The sequence below is a fragment of the Myotis nattereri genome, assembly GCF_964212035.1.
Source record: "Myotis nattereri genome assembly, chromosome: 2".
In the NCBI taxonomy this organism is placed as follows: domain Eukaryota; kingdom Metazoa; phylum Chordata; class Mammalia; order Chiroptera; family Vespertilionidae; genus Myotis; species Myotis nattereri.
In genome coordinates this window covers 148,556,253-148,577,075 of record NC_138076.1, presented here as the reverse complement: position 1 = coordinate 148,577,075, position 20,823 = coordinate 148,556,253, and the positions used below count along the sequence as shown (strand labels likewise).

Sequence of the window (20,823 nt, the reverse complement as noted above, 5' to 3'; positions counted from 1 at the left end):
CGCTAATGTGGAAGTGAACTGTATGCAAGTGGACAGCAATGACGAACAGGACAGCGGACCACGCACACCTCCGGGGACACTCACGGTCTATCATTGTGATGGTGCTGTCTTCCACCACCTCACTGGTCACGCCAGCTGACTGCACCTTGATGGACACCAGGTACCTCTTATGGGGCACGAGCATCATAATACTGAGCAGAGATTTTTCCTTCTCCAGCTTTCTGGAAAACTCAACTTCTTGAGTGTCCATTTTCCGGCATTCAATGCTATACCCGTCAAAGTCAGAATCAGGAGGGATCCAAGAGCAGGCAATGGCCGTGGAATTCTGAGGCCGGCAATGCAGGTTTTGGATTTTGTCTGGCTCTAAAGGAGAGAGAGGAAGGGACACTTTTCATAACTCTGTGAGACATGTTTTTTTAGGGGTCCAACTAGCTCAGAGATCTAAACAAATAATTCCCCAACTTAATTTGGATTGTTTTTCAAGGAAAAAAATATTCTCATAGACCTCCAAGGGAATGTCTACCTGCCACACCCAATTTTGAGAAACATTAAAATTTAAAGTGCTGTTCCTTTAAAAAAATCACCAGATGCCAATGTGACTGGAAACACAAATGTGCACATGGGCAGTGAAATCAAGTGGCAGAAGTCAGATAGAGGGTCAGGCAGAGTAAAGGAGAGGTCAGAAGTGCAGATCAGCCTGCCTGAATTCAGATTCTATTTACCAGCTGTGCGTTCTTGGGCAAGTTCCTTAACACATCTGAGCCCCTCTGTAAAGTGGGGAAGTTAAGATAACATGATTACTGTGATGATTCAATGAGTTGAAACATGCACAGCCTCCTAGAATAGTGGCTGGTATAGAAATTGCTCAATAAATGAGGAAATTAAGAAATGGCATTGCTGGCCTGTTACCCTCTGGGCTCTGGCTTCTGTCCCCTCTTCCATTTTCTACCTGCCCTTCCCTGCTCACATGCCATGGAACCGAAACTGCTTGTGTTCTGCACGGAGACCATTCTGTCCCAGGCCCCTATGCTATGGTCATTCGGTTTCTTCTGCCTAACAGAGTGCCTGACCCAGTAGGGACTCAGTGAAGAGAAGCTGGTCTTACTTATTGTGAATGACAAAACAATGAGTAAAAGATTCAGTCGGGAAGAAATGCACTTAAGTGACTGTCGAGGTTAATAAGAAACTCTGTAGGCTGCCCCAATCAGTTGCATGCCTACCATTTCTAATTATTTATATATCTATAAAGTGAAATTGTATGATTTAGATAAGTAATTTTCGAATTGTAATTTTAGCAGTGGAGCCATTTAAAAAAGAATAGTTCTCAGTTCCCTGGTCTGTAGAATCAGAGGAGTTCTGGTCTGTGTTTGAAGTGTGCATTGGGCTCAGGGGTGCTACACTGGGGTGCTCTCTCTACGACCTCCCTTGCATCCCCCAGACATTTCCAAGGAGCCTTCAGGCTCTGGAATAGAACTTGAAACCTAGGTCTAGACCACCTTATTTCATTCCAGGAGTTAAAACCTTCATAAAGATTAAAAGTGAAAAGCCTGTCCCATTGTCCTATTGACCACAGCACACAATATAGTAACAATCCCCAGATGGCAGTAATCAATGGCATCAACCCATCAAAAGGCTCACAAAAGAACTGGCATTTGAGACAAGCAATAATTGTGTCTTTTCAAACATTAACTGCTTGTTAAACTTTGGAACTCCTTTCAAACCAAATCAGAGCTGAGACCTAAAGACATCCTGCCTAACCCATAACTCTGATAATTTGCACAAAGGATAATATGGAAACTGGCTTCCACCTCTTCCCTCAGTTCCTTCTCTCTCCTCCTTTTCACCTGTAAGTCCCACCTGCCTTCCAAGACTCAGGTCCCGCTCCCATTCACTAAGAAATGAGTGCCTACTATGTGCAAGGTGCTCTTCTAGGGTCTATGAACAATAGAGAGATGAATACGACATTAGCCTTAACCTCTAGGAAGGGAGAGGACTCCAAAATAGCCATAATACAAGGTAGAAAGGAGATTGTCCCAGAAGAAATGGAAAAAGAAGATGCTGTGTGGTGACAGACACCTTTTTGCTGCTGGCGCTAGTGGTGGGCAGGAGATAGCAAAGGCCTCGGGCAAAGATGACAACTTGCCCAGATATCGGGAAGGGCATTTTAGACAGAGAAACCATGCACCCAGCTGCTGAGGGTGGGGCTGGGAGGCGTGGGAAGGTGGTTGACCCTGAATGACCAGTTATTCATCATGGCTGGAGCTTATTTGTGAGTAACTGCCTACTGGAGTGATTTATAGAAGAATGATGATAAGCTTCTATTTTGCTTAATCCTCTTATTTTGGGGTTTCTGTTACCCATAGCCAAACCCAACCCTAACTAATGAAATCCTCAAAGTTCCATCAGCCATTCCTCATAAAATTCAGCGCCAGATCCCTCTGCATGCTGGTTGCTCTCCTCGTGGGCATGCCCCAGTTGGTAGATGCCACTCTTAAACTCTAGCATCCGGGACAGAACACAATACTCCAGATATGATCGGACCCAGCCTCTACTGAGCTCTTAACTGCGCACCTGTCATTCAATCACACAGCCACAGCAAACCACTGAAAACCCACCCCGAGCTTGCTATAAGCAAAACCTGTTAGTTTTTCTTCACATATTTCTCTTGAATCTGGTCTTTGGATACAATATGGAGCACAAATGATAATTGTTATAGCTCTCAAGTTTGTTGAATAAACAAAACAAGTACTTGCATAAATTTCTAATTTCCAGCAGGTATTTTCTCAATAACCACTATCTGATCTGAGAAGCTACATTTACTAGGTATTATTGAAAAATAAATACTTGAATTGAGGTTCCTATTCTGAAACACCTTTGTTTCTTTCAGGTTAGTTCATTGATCCCAAAATGCCTTTGAGAAGAAACTGATACATATTTCACTGTTAAAAATATTTTTCTCTTCAGGTTTTGTAACAGTATGTCCTAACCGATCCCTCTGCTTCTAGTTTGCCTCTTTTAACCTATTCTTTTTTTATGCCTATATTTTATTTTATTTTTTATTGTTTTATTGCTTAAAGCATTACAAAGGGTATTACATATGTGTCCTCTTTTTTCCCTGATCTTGACAATCCCCTGGCCTCCCCTACCCACCAGTGTCTTATGTCCATTGGCTATGCTTATATGCATGCATACAAGTCCTTCGGTTGATCTCTTACCCCCCTCCCTCCTGCCCCCCAATCCTCCCTGGCCTTCCTGCTGCAGTTTGACAATCAGTTTGAGGCAGCTCTGCCTCTGTATCTATTATTGTTCATAAGTTTATAATGGTCTTTATTATCCCTGAATGAGTGAGATCATGTGGTATTTTTCCTTCATTGACTGGCTTATTTCACTTAGCATAATGCTCTCCAGTTCCATCCATGCCGTTGCAAATGGTAAGAGATCCTTCTTTTTTAGAGCAGCATAGTATTCCATCGTGTAGATGTACCACAGTTAACCTATTCCTTACACTGTACCCAGAGTGGCTTTCTAAAGTACAAATCTGATTATGACATTGTGGCCAAAAATTCTTCAGTGGCTCTGATTGATTGAGGATAAAGTTCAAAGTCATTACAATGGCTCACAAGACATTTGATGACCTGATTCTCCTAATTGCACCTTTTATGCTCTTGCCAACGAAACTCCTTTCCATTCCTCTCTCCTCCCTGGTCTTGGAATATTTTAGTCTCTCTACCTGGAATATTTTCCACTTCTTTCCTCGTCTCCACCTGGTGGATCTTACTCTTTCCTTAGGTTTTGATTTGGATGTTTCTTCTTCCTGGAAGCTCCCTTGCATTGGGTCAGTGCCACTACATGGGTTTCTACAGTGCCAAATGCTTCCTTCATCACACCCAAATGAAATTGCTTTTAAAGATGGTACCTCCCACTCAACTGTAAGCTCTCTGAGATTTTTCTTTATTGTTCATTGTTGCTAGTATATGAATAAACGAACAAATCTATAGATAATTCTGCCTGAATTCAATCTAACCAATTCCAAGTAAAAATGTGGATTTAAACCAAGCCCGGTTAGAATTACATGTTGTAACACATACTTCCTTCTCATTCCATTTGAGAACCGAGAATAAGAAAACATGTCATACTTGTCCTCACAGATCCAGAAACTGGTCTGCTGTAGGTTTTCCAGGAGTCTCCGCTGACAGTCTTGACACTGAACTGATAGGATCTCCCTGGACGAAGACCATACACGATGCGTCCCTCTGATTTTCTGTTGCTGTAGGGGTTGAAGACCGTGATTGCATCTCTGGGTAGCCACTGCACCTCAAAGTCGTCGTAGTCTGTCCAGTCTGGTGGCCCCTTCCACGTGATGGCCAGGGATGTGTTTGCAACATCAGCAAATGACATAAGACTGGGAGGACTTGGGGCTGTATGTAGAAGAACATGAAAAATCATGTAATCACTTCTGTGCCATAACATATGCCAATAAGATAGCTGAGCGACATCAGACATACTTAAATGTACTTTGTAGGAGGAAATAATATAATATAATAATAGGAGATGTACTATGTGGAAGACACTGTCCTCAAGTGTTTTATGTACATTTTTTTTTTCATTTTCATAACCAGAGCCTCCTTACCAGAGTGCTGCCCTAAATGGGTGTGCCCTGAATGGGTTACAAGTGTGCAAAGGTATTAATACTATCATATTTTGAGTTGTGAGGACTAAAGTCCAAGATTATGTCCAATTTCAGATGGCTCTGTCCATTGACCCCAGATTGGCACACAGGTATATTTATATTGTCTATGTGTGCCTAAGAAATTAAAAAAAAAAATTAGGAAGCACTGCTCATAGCCACACAATGATGATGTATGTGATTATCCCCATTTTACAGACAAGAAAAATTGAGGCTTAGAGATGCTCAGTGACCTGCCCAGTTTCACTTAAGTCAGTGGCAATGTTAAGCTAAGGACCTAGATCATTTTAACCAAATTCTGTTTCCTTTATCCACTGTACCATTGTGCTTCTCCCCCCAGTTCAGGGGTTAGCACATGGCACATCCTTATTACTTATGTTTCTTCTTATTAAAGCCATAATTAAAACATGTCTTTGGCCCTGGCTGGTACGGCTTAGTGGGTTGAGCTTCATCCTATGTACCAAGAGGTCACTGGTTTGATTCCCAGTCAGGGCATATGCCCAGGCTGCAGACTCCATCCCCAGTAGGGTGTGCAGGAGGCAGCCGATGGATCTCATCAATGTTTCTCTCTCTCTCTCTCTGTCCCCCTTCCTCTCTCTCTAAAATCAATAAAAATATATTTAAAAGCAGCAGCAACAACAAAACAAAACAACAAAACAAAACAAAACAAAACAAAACACGTCTTTGGAAGCTACCTCCCACCAATACTTGGCCATTGGCAATTGGGCTTCTTACCTGTTCTGCTCTGCCCTGTGACCTTGTTGCTGAGCTCCCCACTGTGAGTTACCACACACAGGGTGTACTTCCTTCCAGGAACAAGGCCATGAAAACGCCACTCCGTCAGGTCCTTTTCTTTCCAGTTTTCCTTCTTCGTGCCATTGGGATTATAGAGAATCAGCTCATAGAAGTCGAAGTCCCCAGGGGCTGGACTCCAGCTGAACCAGAGACTGTCTGTCATGTTCCGATTGGATCCCTTGAGGTTACTCACAGAGGCTGGGACTGAAACAGAGGGAGAGCCCTTACCAAAAACAAAACAGAAACAGGCATTTTGGCCCACAGGTGAAAATATGAGCTGCATTGGGCATATGGGTGAATAGCTCCTATTGTAGACTCAGACCTTGCCTACATCTCAGCTCACTCAGGTTTAGGAGAATGTGGTACAAATTTAAATAGAACAAAACACAACAGGTGGTGACCTTTGTATGCGTGCCACATGAACCTCAATGGACATATAAAATGAAATCTTCAGAAATGATTAATTAAAACTGGTCAAGCAGCTTATACCTGAACTCATAAAAGGCCCTAAAAGTGTTCACAGAAGGTCCCAGCCCTTGCTGTCAGGCCCATGTCACCGTGGCCGCCGTACCATAACGTCCCTCTCTGAGTCGCCACTTCCTCTCCAGCTTTTAGGTTCTCAGTACTCCTATGCTCTTTCTCACCAATATCTTTATTAACACATTGTATGCAGGAAACGTATTTATACGTTTTATGTATTTATACGTTCTACCAGTGTAGTAGAGCGCGGGACACGTATTAATATGTTTTTTATAGACTAGTGGTAGAATGCGGGTAACGTATAAACACGTAAACTAAAGTTATCGTAATTTTACTGAACGTTGCCATTTTTGCAAAAAATTAGCAAAAATGGCCCGCGCCTCCTGTTAGCGCGCGATAAAAACTACCTGCAAACAATGTGTTAACAGTTGCTTCTACCTTTATATAAATTGGTTATGCTGGCACCTGTCCCAAGGGTATTTGAGCATCATCATCCTTTGAAGAATGAAGACTGTTGTCTCTAGTTAGAGGAACTGGAAGCATTAACGTGCAGAGCATAAACTGCTCTGGAAATGGTAACACGTAGGCAAGTCTATTCACGGTTTAGGCTTATCTGCTGCTCCGTTTCATTCCCTTCAAAAGACAAACGTAGGACTTCTGTTGGGCGCCTGGAATGTGCTCTTCACATGGCTGCCCTCAGGTTTCAGCTGAAATGCCTGCTCTGTCTAGTTTCTTGTCCTGCCAAGTAGTTCTCTGTCACAACGTCATACTGTTTATCCCCTTCATAGAATTTCAGGTGTTCCAAAATCATCTTCCTTTAAAATCTGCTGTCCCCTGCCCCTCTCCATCCACTAATGTAGAGCTCAATGAGGTCAGGGGTGTCATCTCTCTTATTCACTGTCATGTTCCAGATTTGAGCCCAGTGCTTTGGACACAACAAAAAAACTAATGTCAAATGAAAAATAATTTTGAATAGAAAAATGAGAGAATAGGCTCAAATTATGGAACAAGAGAAGGTCCAGATTCCTATTTGCATCCCAGAGAGATGTTTCTCCCTCTCGTTTTCCTGGAACTCTTGTTGTTCACTTCATCCAGCGTTGTGGTTTTGATTCCCAGCAGTCTTTGCTTATTGGTCCCATTTGTAGTTGTCCTTCTCGGGACCTGTCCTCTACTCCATCTATGTCTTGTAGAAACATTAAGGGCACAGCTTGGATTATAAATAACCCTCTTGGAAGTAGAGGAACGAGATTCATTTTTTCATCAACCTATGAGGTAAACAAGTGGAGGCAACCGAGCAGAAGGCAGTGCAAAAACTATAATCAAAGGTCTGACTTAGGGTCAGAAAGCCTGACGGTCACAAATTTCATGTAAAGCTACATCCTGGGTAGAATAGCAACTATTGTGATAATTTTCTCAGTGCGTGGGCCCCGGTCTTACCTGTCCTTCCGAATATGAAGGACTCATTAGACAGCTCCCCACTGTGAGTTACTATCACCATTTTGTACATTCGACCTTGCAGTAAGTTCTGGAAAGAAAAGCTCTGGACTTGTGGGTCAACTTGAGCTCTGTCCTGAAGAGTTCGATCTGGGTTGTACAGAAAGATGTTGTACCAGTTGAGCTCTCCCTCTGAGGTGGTCCAGGTGAAGGACAGGTGTCTGGTGGAGTTCTCTGTGATCCTCAGGTTGGTGACAGCTGCTGGCACTGGAAAAGTTGAGGAGCAAGAGAGTGAGATTGAGTTTTGGCATGTCCATGACACAGCCTAGCGTGGCACCTGGATGGGTTCACTCAAGCAAATAGTTCAAAACACATGGTTCCTGCCTTTAACAAATAGTGACTTCATGGAGACATTAAAGTAAATACATACATCTAATTATTGATGCTGAAACTGTTCATTTTAAAAACAAAACCACAAAAGAACAAGGAAAATCAGTAATGGGAAAGTATCTTCAAATATATTTTTTGAGGGGGGGGGTATATAATAAATGTTAATCTGACCTGTGTGACTAAATGTCTTTCTAATTTTAAGAGCTATATCAGAGATAAAAACAAAACAAAACAAAACAAAACAAAAACTGTCTCTGAATGCCTTCTGGGAGCTAGGAAATGACCATGAGAGGGAAGGATTGTGGGGAGGAAAGACTGGTGGGAAAGAAAGGGAAAGGCAAGAGAAGCAAGAGGAAAGAGAAGCAAGAGGAAAGTCCAAACTATTTTTTTAAAAAGTTTACATTAGGATTTTGCAATCCCATTTAGTGCTACCTGTTGGTGAAAGCAATCAAATGCCAACTGAAATCACCAGCTTTGACACTGTTGGTGCAGATGCTTCCTGATTCCACAGAAGTCTCCAGATGCAGGTGGAAACAGACCAGGGCATTTGTCTCGGTGTCTCTTGAGTTCTTTTCCCTCCACTGAAAACACCTTCTCAGGCTCTTTTGCTTCCTTCTTCTCCTTATGTCAGGCACTTAAAAGTTGGTGCTGTCCATGGTTCTATCCTCTCTCCCCTTCATATCTTATAACAATAGCTAAGCAATCATTCTCATTCACTTTATGAATTACTATGGTCTGAATGTTTGTGTTCCCCCAAAGTCATATGTTGAAACCTAACCCCCAAGGTGATGGTATTAAGAGGTAGAGCCGAAACAGAGAAACTAAGATGGCGGCATAGATAAACACCGGGAAATAGTCGCCTCCCACAACAATTGAAAATTAGCCCAAAGGACGGAGCAAACATCGTCCAAAACAACAGGAAGGCTGGCTGAGTGTAATTTCTACAACTAGAAGAAAAGAAAAGCACGCTGAGAGCCAGAGGAGCTGCGGAGGCTGAGTGCAGAGGTACGCAGCGGCTCGCGCGCGCGGAAAGGGGGTGGCACCTGAGGACGCGGCTGTCTTTTTGAATCACAAGCTCCCGACTGCTCTGATCTCCGGCTCCGGGAAGTCTCTGGGGACCCAGGTCTCATACGGGGAGAGGCTGCTCTCTCAGGCGGCAGCGGGCGAACTTGGGGGCAGATTTCCCTCGGAGGTGCTTGCAGCCATTGCCGGGACACTGAGACGCGCGACTCCGGGCGCGGAGAATCAGCCATTGCTTCTTTCTCCGCCCTTTGACTCCCTGAGACCCCCGCCCCACCCGGGCTGCGGCAGAGGCTTTTGCATGTGAATGCCCCAGAACTTTGCAACCTGATAATTACCTAACTGCAGCCGGGCCAGCCAGACCCGGAACTTCCAAGAGAAGGCCCAAGGCCCCGCAGCGGCTTGCATTGCTTCACAGCTGAGCCTCTTCGTGGTTCCTGCTCTGTGGCCTCAGGCAGGGGCTGAATTAGCACCTCCTTAGATCCAGGAGCCACTGTACCCAGTGGTCAGAGGGGGACCATTCTCCCACTTCAGACACAGCTGCTTCCCACAGCCAATTGGCCTGGAGGTCAATTCCTCCCAGTGATCCTACAACAAGCGAGGCACCAAGAGTGCACCAAGAGTGTCCACCCCAGGTAACTGGGGAGGCTGAGCCACTGGGCCCTACAGGACACCTGGCGCGCAGGCCACTCTATCAACACAGGGAAGCAGCCAAAATGCGGAGACAAAGAAACAGGTCACAATTGGCAGAAACGGAGGAGGCCAGATGACTGGATATAGAGTTCAAGGCCACGTTTATAAGGTTTGTCAAGAATTTTATGGAAACCGCCGATAAATTTAATGAATCCCTCAAGGAGTATGGTGAGACCATGGAGGTCATGAAAAAGGACCAATTAGAAATTATGCATACACTGACTGAAATAAAGAATACTTTACAGAGCTCCAACAGCAGACAAGAGGATCCCAAGAATCAAGTCAAAGATTTGAAATGCAAAGAAACAAAAAATACCCAACCGAAAAAGAAAAAAGAAAAGAGATTCCAAAAATATGAAGATAGTGTAAGGAACCTCTGGGACAACTTCAAGCGTACCAACATCAGAATTATAGGGGTACCAGAAGGAGAGAGAGGGCAAGATATTGAAAACCTTTTTGAAGAAATAATGACAGAAAACTTCCCCCACCTGGTGAAAGAAATGGACTTACAAGTCCAGGAAGCGCAGAGAACCCCAAACAAAAGGAATCCAAAGAGGACCACACCAAGACACATCATAATTAAAATGCCAAGAGCAAAAGATAAAGAGAGAATCTTAAAAGCAGCAAGAGAAAGACAGTCAGTTACCTACAAGGGAGTACCCATCCGACTGTCAGCTGATTTCTCAACAGAAACCATGCAGGCCAGAAGAGAGTGGCAAGAAATATTCAAAGAGTTGAATAGCAAGAACCTGCAACCAAGATTACTTTATCCAGCAAAGCTATCATTCAGAATGGAAGGTCAGATAAAGAGCTTCACGGATAAGAAAAAGCTAAAGGAGTTCATCACCACCAAACCAGCATTATATGAAATGCTGAAAGGTATTCTTTAAGAAGAGGAAGAAGAAAAAGGAACTCTTACCATTTGCCACAGCATGGATGGAACTGGAGAGCGGATAAATACCACAAGATCTCACTTATTTGTGGAATATAATGAACAACATAAACTGATGAACAAGGACTGATCCAGAGACGGAGAGGCATTGATTGGACTGTCGGGCCTTGGAGGGAAGGTAGGGGAGGGTGGGGGCAAGGGGGAAAGATCAACCAAAGGACTTATATGCAAGCATATAGGCCTAACCAATGGACACGGACAACGGGGGGGTGAGGGGGTGAGCGGGGAGAGGGGGGGTAGAGGGTACACATATGTAATATCTTAATCAATAAAAAATATTAAAAAAAAAAAAAAGAGGTAGAGCCATTGGGAGATGATGAGGTCATGAGGGTGATGCCCACATGAACAGGATTAGTGCCCTAAAAAGAGGCCCCAGAGAGCTCTCTCTTCTTTTCATCATGTGAGGACACAATGAGAAGTGCCATCTATAAACCAGAAAGCGAGTCCTCACCAGATACCCAATCTACTGGTGCCTTGATCTCAGACTTCCAGCCTCCAGAACTGTGAGAAAGAAGTATCTGTTGTTTAAGCCACTCAGATTATGGTATTTTTGTTATAGCAGCTTGAACAGACTAAGATATGGATTTAATTAGAATTTTTATCCAAATCTCTATCTCTCACTTTTCTGAGCTGGGACCCATATTTTCAATTACCAATAATCACCTCCCTATGAAAGTCATTCAGACATCTCAAACTCAGTCCAAAACGAAATCCTGTATATTCCTCCTTGAAACTCCCTCTTTCTGCGTCTCTCGTCTAAATTCATGGCCTATATTCTACCAAACACGCCAGGTAGGAACTCCAGAATCTCCTGTTCCTCCATCTGCACTCCACTTAGCCACCAAGTACCATCTTACCTCATTTAGAAATATTTCTTGACTATATCTACTGTTCTTCATCAGACTCCTTGCATTAGTTTAGCTTTCAACCCTTAGGATTTCTACAACTGTGATCATTTCTTGACCCCAATTACTTTTCTGACTACATGCCTCACTGTGTTCTCACTCACGCTTCTCCAGCTATACTGACCTCTTTTTCCTCTGACAGGCCAAAGGGGCTTTGTGAATGTGATTAAATTAAGGTTCTTGAGATGGAGAGCTTATCCTGGGTTATCTGGGTAGTGACCAATGTAATCCCAAGAGTCAAATGTGGAAGAGGGAGGCAGAAGAGTAAAGAAGGAGATCTGGTGACAGGCACAGAGGTTGGGGTATTACCACTGCTGGAAGGGAGCCAGGAGCCAAGGAACCTGAGTGACCTCTAGAAGAGATAAGGGCAGGAATAGATTCTCCCCTAAAGTCTATAGAAGAAACACTACCCTGCTAACACCTTGATTTCAGCCCCATAAGACCCATCTTCAGATTCCGACCGCCAGAGCTATAATATAGTAAGTTGATGTTGTTTTAAGATGCGAAATTTGTGGTAATTTACCCTAGCAGCCATAGGGAACTAATAGAGACAGTTTTCATGAAAAATCTAAATTGGAGTATGGCAGGCTGAAAGTTGTGTCCACAGGCCAGCTGACGTGGACATGGACAATCATGTCTCCATTCTTACGGTGTCAAGAAATATATGTGATCTCCCCATGTTGCTTCATCCCTCTGAGGCTACTGTTCCCAAGGGATAGCAGACAAGGAGATATCTCACACAAAACAGCAGGCTGTGTGAATTACCTGTTCGGCCTTCCGTCTGGGCTTCCTTGCTAAAGAGGCCTCCGCTGACAGTGAGGATCTGTATCTTGTATTTCTTTCCTGGTGTCAGGTCTTCAAATTTGTGCTGCTTCGTGGTGGCTGGTTTTGATGTGTTACTCAGAAGAATCCCATTTTCATTTAGAAGTAGGATATCATATCTTTCTGCCATGCCAACGGCTTTTTGCCAACTTACTATTAAGGAATGACTGCTGTATACATTGTCTGCAATTATTCCCTGGACAGATGCTGGGACTGCAAAGGAAGAAAAGAAGCAGGTTTCATCATTTAGGATAAAGTAATCAGTTGAGAAAGTGTCTCCTAAAGCAACTGCAGATGGAAGGTGATGCCTCATTATTGCATTGACACTTTCCATGTGCCCTTAGAAGAAAATATTTCTTGTCCTGAATTATCTGTAGGATTTCTTTGATTTTTCATTTTTTTCTCTGAATTTAGACAGGTTCTTGAAGTCAAACAAGTAGAATAATTCATAGAAGTGACACTGATAAATATTCAGCATGATGTATATGTATTTTTCTAGAGAGTGCAAGAATGCTGAACAAATTTACATTCAATGAATATGGTTTGGAATATGTAGTTGCTTGTTTGGACTTTTATTCGCAAGATTAACTCAAGTCAAAGCTTCAAGCCTTGACTTAAGCAATAGTATATAATAGTGTTTGTACTACGGCTTTTGATGTGAAAGGCAAAATAGTGTTATTTGTTAATAATATTTTTTGTCCTAGGCTATATTTCAGACCTGTCTTCTATTTTTGCAAATGACATCTCTCTCTAGATGTTCCACAAATGTCCAACTCTCAAGATGCCCAAATTGGACTCTTCATCTCCCTCCCATAATTTCCTTACTGTCCTTTGATTCTATCTCTTGATCTAAATCAGAAACTCTTACCCTTCTACATATAATTAATCATTAATCTTATAATTTCTGTCTCCTAAATCTTATTTCTCTTGGATCTCTCTTATCTCTCACCTTGTCTGTTACCACTACCCTAAGACAATATCATCTCTCTCATACATTATTACAAGTTACTTGACCAGTCCCTTTGATTCCTTACCTCTCAGTTTCAAACTACATGTGTATCGGGCATATTCTCATAGTACATCCATGCTGATGACACTTCAATGGCTCTCCATAATTCTAAACACCTTCATAAGGCATACAAGGCTCTTTACAATTTGATTTGTCTACTTCCTTGGCCACATGGCTCACATTCTTTATTCTAGCATACTAAACAGTGTAAGGATCCCCAATGTGCCAAGGTTTCTGCTTCATCAGGATGACTTCTTAGTATCTGTTTAACTATTACTTCCTCCCTGACTCTTTCTGTTTGCTCCTATAGTACCCCATATTCATTTTTATTTTAGCACTTACCATGGTATACTGTCATTGCCTTTTTACTTCTTGGTCTCCTTCAATAGATTATAAGTTTCTTGAGGTCAGAAGCATTATCTTGCTACTGAATTCTCATTTTCTAGCACAGTGATTGACACATGGTGGGAAATATGTCAATTGGAGACATAGTAAGGCTCAAGCCCCACAACTAAATAAATGGTTATGAGAAAGGAAGACACCTAAGAAGTATCGTGTCACAGTAGAGAGAACATGAAGTTTGGAGACAGACAGATCTAGATTTGAAATATACTAGTAGCTCCAGACCTTATTACATGTATCTAGATAATGTTTCATAAACTTTCTAGCCTTATTTTCCTTATTGTTAAAGTAGAGATGATGATCCTCTACCAGGTAGTGTGACTAGAGATAATTTTAAACTAGAGGCCTGGTGCACGAATTTGTGCATGGGTAGGGTCCCTTGGCCTGGCCGGTGATCGAGGCCTATCAGGGGGTCGGCCAGCTGGGGGAGGGACCCCGGGAGGTTGGATGGCCAGCCCCCCAATCAGGGCCTATCGGGGAAGCCAACTGGCAGGGGGTAGAGACCGTGGGAGGTTGGCCAGCCGGCCCCTTGATTGGGGTCCAGGGGGAGGGGCTATAAAAGGTTGGCTGGCTGGGAGGGAGGGGCCACAGGAGGTTGGCTGTGGGAGTGCACTGACAACCAGGGTGGTCAGTGCGCATCATAGTGACTGACTGACCAGTCGTTCTGGTTGTTCAGTTGTAACAGTCGCTTAGGCTTTTATATATATACTAGAGGCCCGGTGCACAAAAATTTGTGCACTCGGGGGGGGGGATGGGGGGTCCCTCAGCCCGGCCTGTGCCCTTTCACAGTCTGGGACCCCGCAGGAGACAACGACCGGCTACCTTAGGCCTGCTCCCGGGTGGCAGAGGGCAGGCCCAATCCCTAGGTGCAGCCCCTGGTCGGGCTCAGAGCAGGACTGATTGGGGAGTTGGGGCACCGCCCCCTGTCATGCACAGAGCAGGGCAGATCAGGGGGTTGGGGTGCTGCCCCCTGTCACGCACAGAGCAGGGCCCATCAGGGGGGTTGGGGCACGCCCCCTGTCACACTCAAGGCAGGGTCGATGGGGAGGTTGCGACGACACACCCTGTCATGCACAGAGCAGGGCCAATCAGGGGGTTGGGGCACCTTCCCCTGTCACAAACAGAGCAGGGTGGATAGGGAGGTTGTGGCCCTGCCCCCTGTCACACACAGAGCCACAGAACGATCAGGGGTTTGGGTGCTGCCCCCTGTCACACTGATCCTGGTGCCAGGAGGCCTCGTGGCTCTGCTGATCCCAGTGCTGGGAGGCATATTACTCTTTTACTATATAGGATAGAGGCCTGGTGCACAGGTGGGGGCCGACTGGTTTGCCCTGAAGGTTGTCCTGGATCAGGGTGGGGACACCCACTGGGGTGTCTGGCCAGCCTGGGTGAAGGGATGATGGCTGTTTGCAGCTGGTCACACACCCTTCAGGGTGGGGGTCTCCACTGGGGTGCCTGGCCAATCTGGGTGAGGGGCTGAGGGCTGTTTTCAGGCTGGCGGGTGACTAAAGCTCCCAACCGCTCCTTTTTTTCTTTTCTTTTTTATTCTGGGCCAGCTTTAGCTCTGGCTCCAGCTCTGAGGCCTCGGCTGCTGAAAGCAGGTATCTGGTTTGTTTGGGTTCTATAATCGAAACACTGTATCAACTCCAGCTCTGAGATCGCGGCTGGCTGAAAGCAGGTTTCTGGGGTTTTGTTAGCTTCTATATTTGTAAGAATGTTTCAAACTGCAAGCTCAGAGGCCGGCAAGGTAGGTGGGGAACGTTGGAGTCCTCCGTCACTGAAGCAAGCAAGCCTCATGTTAACTTCAAGCTGCCTGGCTGCCGGCCGCCATCTTGGCTGGCAGTTAATCTGCATATCACCCTGATTAGCCAATGGGAAGGGTGGCAGATGTACGGCTAATTACCATGTTTCTCTTTTATTAGATAGGATGTCTGGCATGTAGCAGGTGCTTGCAGATGATTTTTGTTTTGAAAGTAATATATTAATAGTGATAGTAATATAAGTAAACATATACATTATTCATTGATTTATTACTTGTTCTTTAGCTATCACAAGTGAAGTAGATGGCATAGGAACATTTATTTTCTTAAAAAAGAATTTTGAGAAAGTGATAATATTTTGAAAAATGCATAATTATAGAAGTCTGCTTGTTAAAATTTTAAAGCCTTTAACAAGTTAAAAAATTTATTCAAATGATTTGGTTCCTAATTACCTTTCATTTGTTTTGAAAGTCTCCATTAAGAAAGAAAAATGCACAGAAATATGAGAAACGCTCTTAAAACCATATTGAACTGTACAAATTTATGTGGTTTTAAATTTGGGTATTTTTGATTTGTGAGTAACTAAGCACATCCATTGTCCCATTATGGAGACCAAGTTGGCCCTTCTCCAGGTGGATGCTTACCTGTCCGGCCGAGCGCATCTATCTGGTTCCTCAGGGACCCGCTGACCGAGGCAACCACAATCTGGTACTGCTCCCCAGCCTCCAGTCTGTGGAACGTGTGCTCAGAGATGTGCTTGGGGATAGTCTGAGATTCAACCTTTTGGTTCTGCCTAAATGCGGACACTGTGTAGGAATCAACATCGCCCTCACCAGGAGTCCAGTTCACTGTCAGGCTATCTGTCGCCCCGTTGGGAGAGACGTGGATATTTTTAACAGTGCTAGGAACTGAAAAAGAAAATAAATTAAAAAGTCATCACTTAGAGAATGAACTGTGGGAATTTCAACCAAAGTTTTTGTCCTTCTTATGTTCTGGCATTTACTGAAAGGATACACATAGAAAAAACTGGTATCAGTTTATCAACTTTCTCTGACTCTTCTGCCTGAACTGAAGTTAATGAGTGAAGTTTAGAGTGGCATCTCAGCCAGTGAGGAGAAGTGAATGGTCTCAGTCATAGAGCAAGGGGCTAGACTGCCTTGGTCCAAGTCTTGGTTTTCCCATTTGCCAGCTGTGGGACTACAGGCAAATTGCTTAACCTCTGTAAGCTTGTTTCCTCATCAGAAAAATGGTAATGATAATAATAGCAACCATCCCATAATGTGGTGAGGATTAAACAGAATGTATGTGTAAAGTGTTTTGCTGTGGGTCTGGTTTATGATAAACTGTTAATAAACATTAACTATTATAGCAACACTACTAATAAAGTTCCAAAGAAGTGATATCCAAGCAACAGAGATATTTACACTTACTAGTACAGCTGCCCTTGAACAAGGTAGGGGTTAGGGGCACTGACACTTCCTCTTTCTTATGCAGCTGAAAGTGTGCATATAACTTTTCATTTCCCCAAAACTTAACTGCTAGTAGCCTGTTATTCATTGGAAGTCTTACCAATAACATAAACAGTTGATTAGCTCATATTTTGTATGTCATATGTATTATATACTATACTAGTGGCCCGGTGCATGAAATTCGTGCACATTGAAAGGGAATTAATTAGAGGAAATATTTTAATGTTGCTATTTGCCCTTTTTCTATAATAAAAGTGTGAGAGATAAAAGGAAATGAGTACAATGTATATGAAAATAATACATAATTTTATTAATAAATAAACAATAATAAAATGATATAACAAAAAACTCATGATGTAAAAACAACACTGATGCAAATAATGACTGATAAAGTGATTAAACTTATTCTAATATCTCTCTGTATACCACATTAAGAGTAAAAACACTTTCAGAGTGCTTGACTAATTTCCCTTGGGATAAAGTATTTACAATTTTAACTTTAACATCACATGCTCTTTGAACTCAACATAAAGCAACATATAACTGACCATGTGTGAAAACGGGTTCAGGTACGAATATTCCTACTCTGTCTAGAGTTTGTCCTTGTGATCTCCCGGCGGAAGGGCTGGTTGGGGGCGTGACTGATGGCTGACGGGCAGCAGTCGCCCCGCCAGTCCGGATCTCCTGTCGGGAGGCGTGACTGATGGCTGACAGGCAGCAGTCGCCCCGCCAGTCCGGATCTCCTGTCGGGAGGCGTGACTGATGGCTGACAGGCAGCAGTCGCCCCGCCAGCCCGGATCTCCTGGCGGGAGGGCCGGTTGGGGGTGTGACAGCTGGTGGACCACCAGGGTCACGCCTGCCAGCCCTGGGTCGGGTCGCACAGGGGTCGCCCGCCATCCAGGTCACAGATAGCAGGCCCGGATGGTGGTGGGGCAGGCAGAATGGTGCTGTCCCATCCTGCCTGCAGTATGCAAATTAGCCGCCATCTTTGTTGGCGGTTAACCGCCATCTTGGCTGGCAGTTAATTTGCATTATCGCCCTGATTAGCCAATGGGAAGGGTAGCGGAGTGACACTAATTACCATGTTTCTCTTTTATTAGATAGGATTATTATAATACAGTAAGCTAGAGAAAAATATTAAGAAAGTTGTAAGGAAAATTAAATGCATTTATAGTACTTACTGTATGTATTGATACCGTAAGTTTATGCCATCTGTTTACAAGATGAATTGTCTATTTGTCAGTACCTACATCAATACTGTCTTATGTGACACAATACACTGTAAATGTTATACATACTACTAAGAATAGACATCAGAAATGAGAAAATAATGTGAAAAAAATAATATTATTTACAGGTGTAATGATTCATTCACTGATAATGAAGAAGCAGAAATAGGATGGTTTTATGGTAGCCTAGAATAACAGATATCACTGCTTCATGGTAGTAAGAAAATAAAAAAAATTTCCAACACATTTATTGAAAAAATATGCATATAAACGGATCCACATAGTTCAAAACTATGTTGTTCAAGGGCCAACTGTACACTGCTATAACTGGTCAGGTTCAAGATCCACATTTCCAATTACCTGTGAAGCCCTCGATGAAGGCTGACTGCTGTACATCTCCACTGATCGTCAACACGAGAATTTTATACCGGCGCCCAGGTATCAGGGAGGTGAAGCGATACTCGGTGGCGGTATTTCCAAGGTGAAAAGAAGGAAGTAATTTCATGTCATTGAAGAGCAGCTGAATCTCATACTGGTCGACATCCCCATCAGCTCGTGACCAAGTCACGAGAAGGTCGTCAGTGCTCCTATTCCGCAATGTTAGATCCTTAACAGGCTCTGGGACTAGGGAGGAGTATTAGAAGACACTTAGGAAAGTGACTGATCAAAGTTTACCTACACAATAATTTACGAATCACATTCAAGGAACTGGCAAACATCTCTCTTCCCCCATAAGTCACTTAAATTACTTCATGCATAATTAAACAAGAAAAATTGAAAATCAACTGCTAAAATTGTAGTTATTTTCCTGATATAAATCTTATATGCTAAATGTTGGTGGAATCTAATTGTAAAATGAGTTATGATCTCAATCATAAGATAAAACAAAACGTCCAGAACTTTAAATGTCACAATGCACAATGCAAGAGGACAGAGAAGAAAAATGGGGCATTTGGCCTTCTTGCTTGCCAAGTATATTTGCTTTTATCTCCCAATAAATATCCTATAATTGTAGGCCATGGCTGGGCTAAATGATGTTAGTTCTGAGTGAGACTTACTGGGAATGTAATTTACTGATAACTAAGTAGAGAAAATTCAAGGTTCAGATAAATTATTTACTCAGTAACCTTCAAGACCCAACCGACCATCCAATTTTGCAATCTTTCCACTTACTTGTTCTCCCATTCCCTTGTTCGCTGGCTTCATATTGCCCACTTTTTGTACTAACAGTGACACTGTACAACCGTCCAGGAACTAGCTTAACAAATACACACTCATTTTCAGACTTGGGGATGCTTTTCGTTTGAATGAAGTTTTTGTTTTTAATGGTGACTTCATAGTGATCCAAGTCTCCAGTGGCATGCACCCAGGATACCTTTAAGTAGTCACTCCTGGCCGAGTTGCTAATACTGACTCCTTGGACCTTGTCAGGCACTGAAAACAGAACAGAGAACTGCTCAAGATTTACTGATTCTTAGTGAGCAATTGATCACAGATGACAACCTGGGACAACATGAAAAAGTGAGGAGATTTTTTATTGTGTGCATTTTAAATAAAAGTCTTAGACCTTTAAACCACACATTTCTGAAAGGAAAAGACTGTTATAATCGTTGGAATGATTAAATGGATTTTTAAAAAAAGAATCTGATGAATTAATCCTAATCCTGTTTTTAGCCTACAGAAAATGTCATGTACAAAATAGAACATTAAACATGATAACTGATTATTAATATGAATGATGGTGATGGTATTAGTAATTCCAACATACCTTAGTGATTCAAGACATGATAAAAAGTCACCAAGAAGAATATAAACAATCCAAAAGGAAAGTGAAAGAGGAAACACATATGATTAATTAATACATGAAGATATATGTTCAACATCATTGGTGATCAAGGAAATATAAGTCCGGGCCATGGAAAAATATATCTTAGATTTGATCGGTAAAATTAAAAAGCCTGATAAAACCAAATGTGAAAGAGAATGCCCATCCACAGGAGATTAGCTGAATGAACTAGTATATGGTGGTCATAATTAGTTTATTCTTAACTCAAAACACAAAAATATAGGTTTCTTGATCTTAACATTAAAACACAAAATCTGAATGACTCTTATCAATATACTATTAACTTAAAAAGACCTAAGTCCCAAAAGATTATATACTTCATAAAATATACATTTTTATGTTAAAACAACTGAAAATTTTAAAACCTATAATTTTAGGACAACAAATAATAAAATATGCAAGGTAGGAAGCAAGAAAGAGATGAAAATTGGAGTCAAGTTGTTGGTTACCTTGGGATGGACTAGTGAAGTGGGAACCACCTTATCTGACATAGATTAGTGTCAGGTTCCTAGTTTTTATTTTGGATCGTGGTTTCTCAGGTACATATTAACTTATTAAGATTTCTATCTAAATTAAGTTAAATGCCTAAAAATAAGAACCAAGAATTATGATTAATCCAATTTTGTGCACCTGAGATTTCCTCCCTGCCCCCATAAATATATAAACAAAAATACAATTCCGTGTACCTGTGTGTTTTTTTCTCAATTGATCAATCAATAAATACTTGTTAACAGGAACACTTTAAAATCTGTAATTAGAGCATAATGTTAAGAATATTCTAATTTATCCTTGGGGACTGTATTTTAATTCAACAGTGGGTCATTACTATGTGGCTATAATTGGATATTATCACTATATGAGAAGAAGCACTGGAAACAGGTATGAACGTGGATCCAGAGTACTGAACTTGTATCCCAACACTAGCATGTC

The 20,823-nt window shown here is 42.5% G+C and overlaps 1 protein-coding gene across 1 annotated transcript in view; it reads right to left on the bottom strand.

Moving 5' to 3' along the window:
- PTPRB (protein tyrosine phosphatase receptor type B) overlaps positions 1–20,823 on the bottom strand; it is an 84,150-nt gene that overhangs the window by 31,835 nt on the left and 31,492 nt on the right. The window contains exons 10-17 of the mRNA XM_081083295.1: positions 19,221–19,481; positions 18,408–18,671; positions 15,994–16,257; positions 12,122–12,391; positions 7,400–7,663; positions 5,423–5,686; positions 4,137–4,418; positions 85–363 (exon numbers count right to left, since the gene is read on the bottom strand). Coding sequence (XP_080939421.1) covers positions 85–363; positions 4,137–4,418; positions 5,423–5,686; positions 7,400–7,663; positions 12,122–12,391; positions 15,994–16,257; positions 18,408–18,671; positions 19,221–19,481 — 2,148 coding nt within the window. The remainder of the gene's footprint in view (positions 1–84; positions 364–4,136; positions 4,419–5,422; positions 5,687–7,399; positions 7,664–12,121; positions 12,392–15,993; positions 16,258–18,407; positions 18,672–19,220; positions 19,482–20,823) is intronic.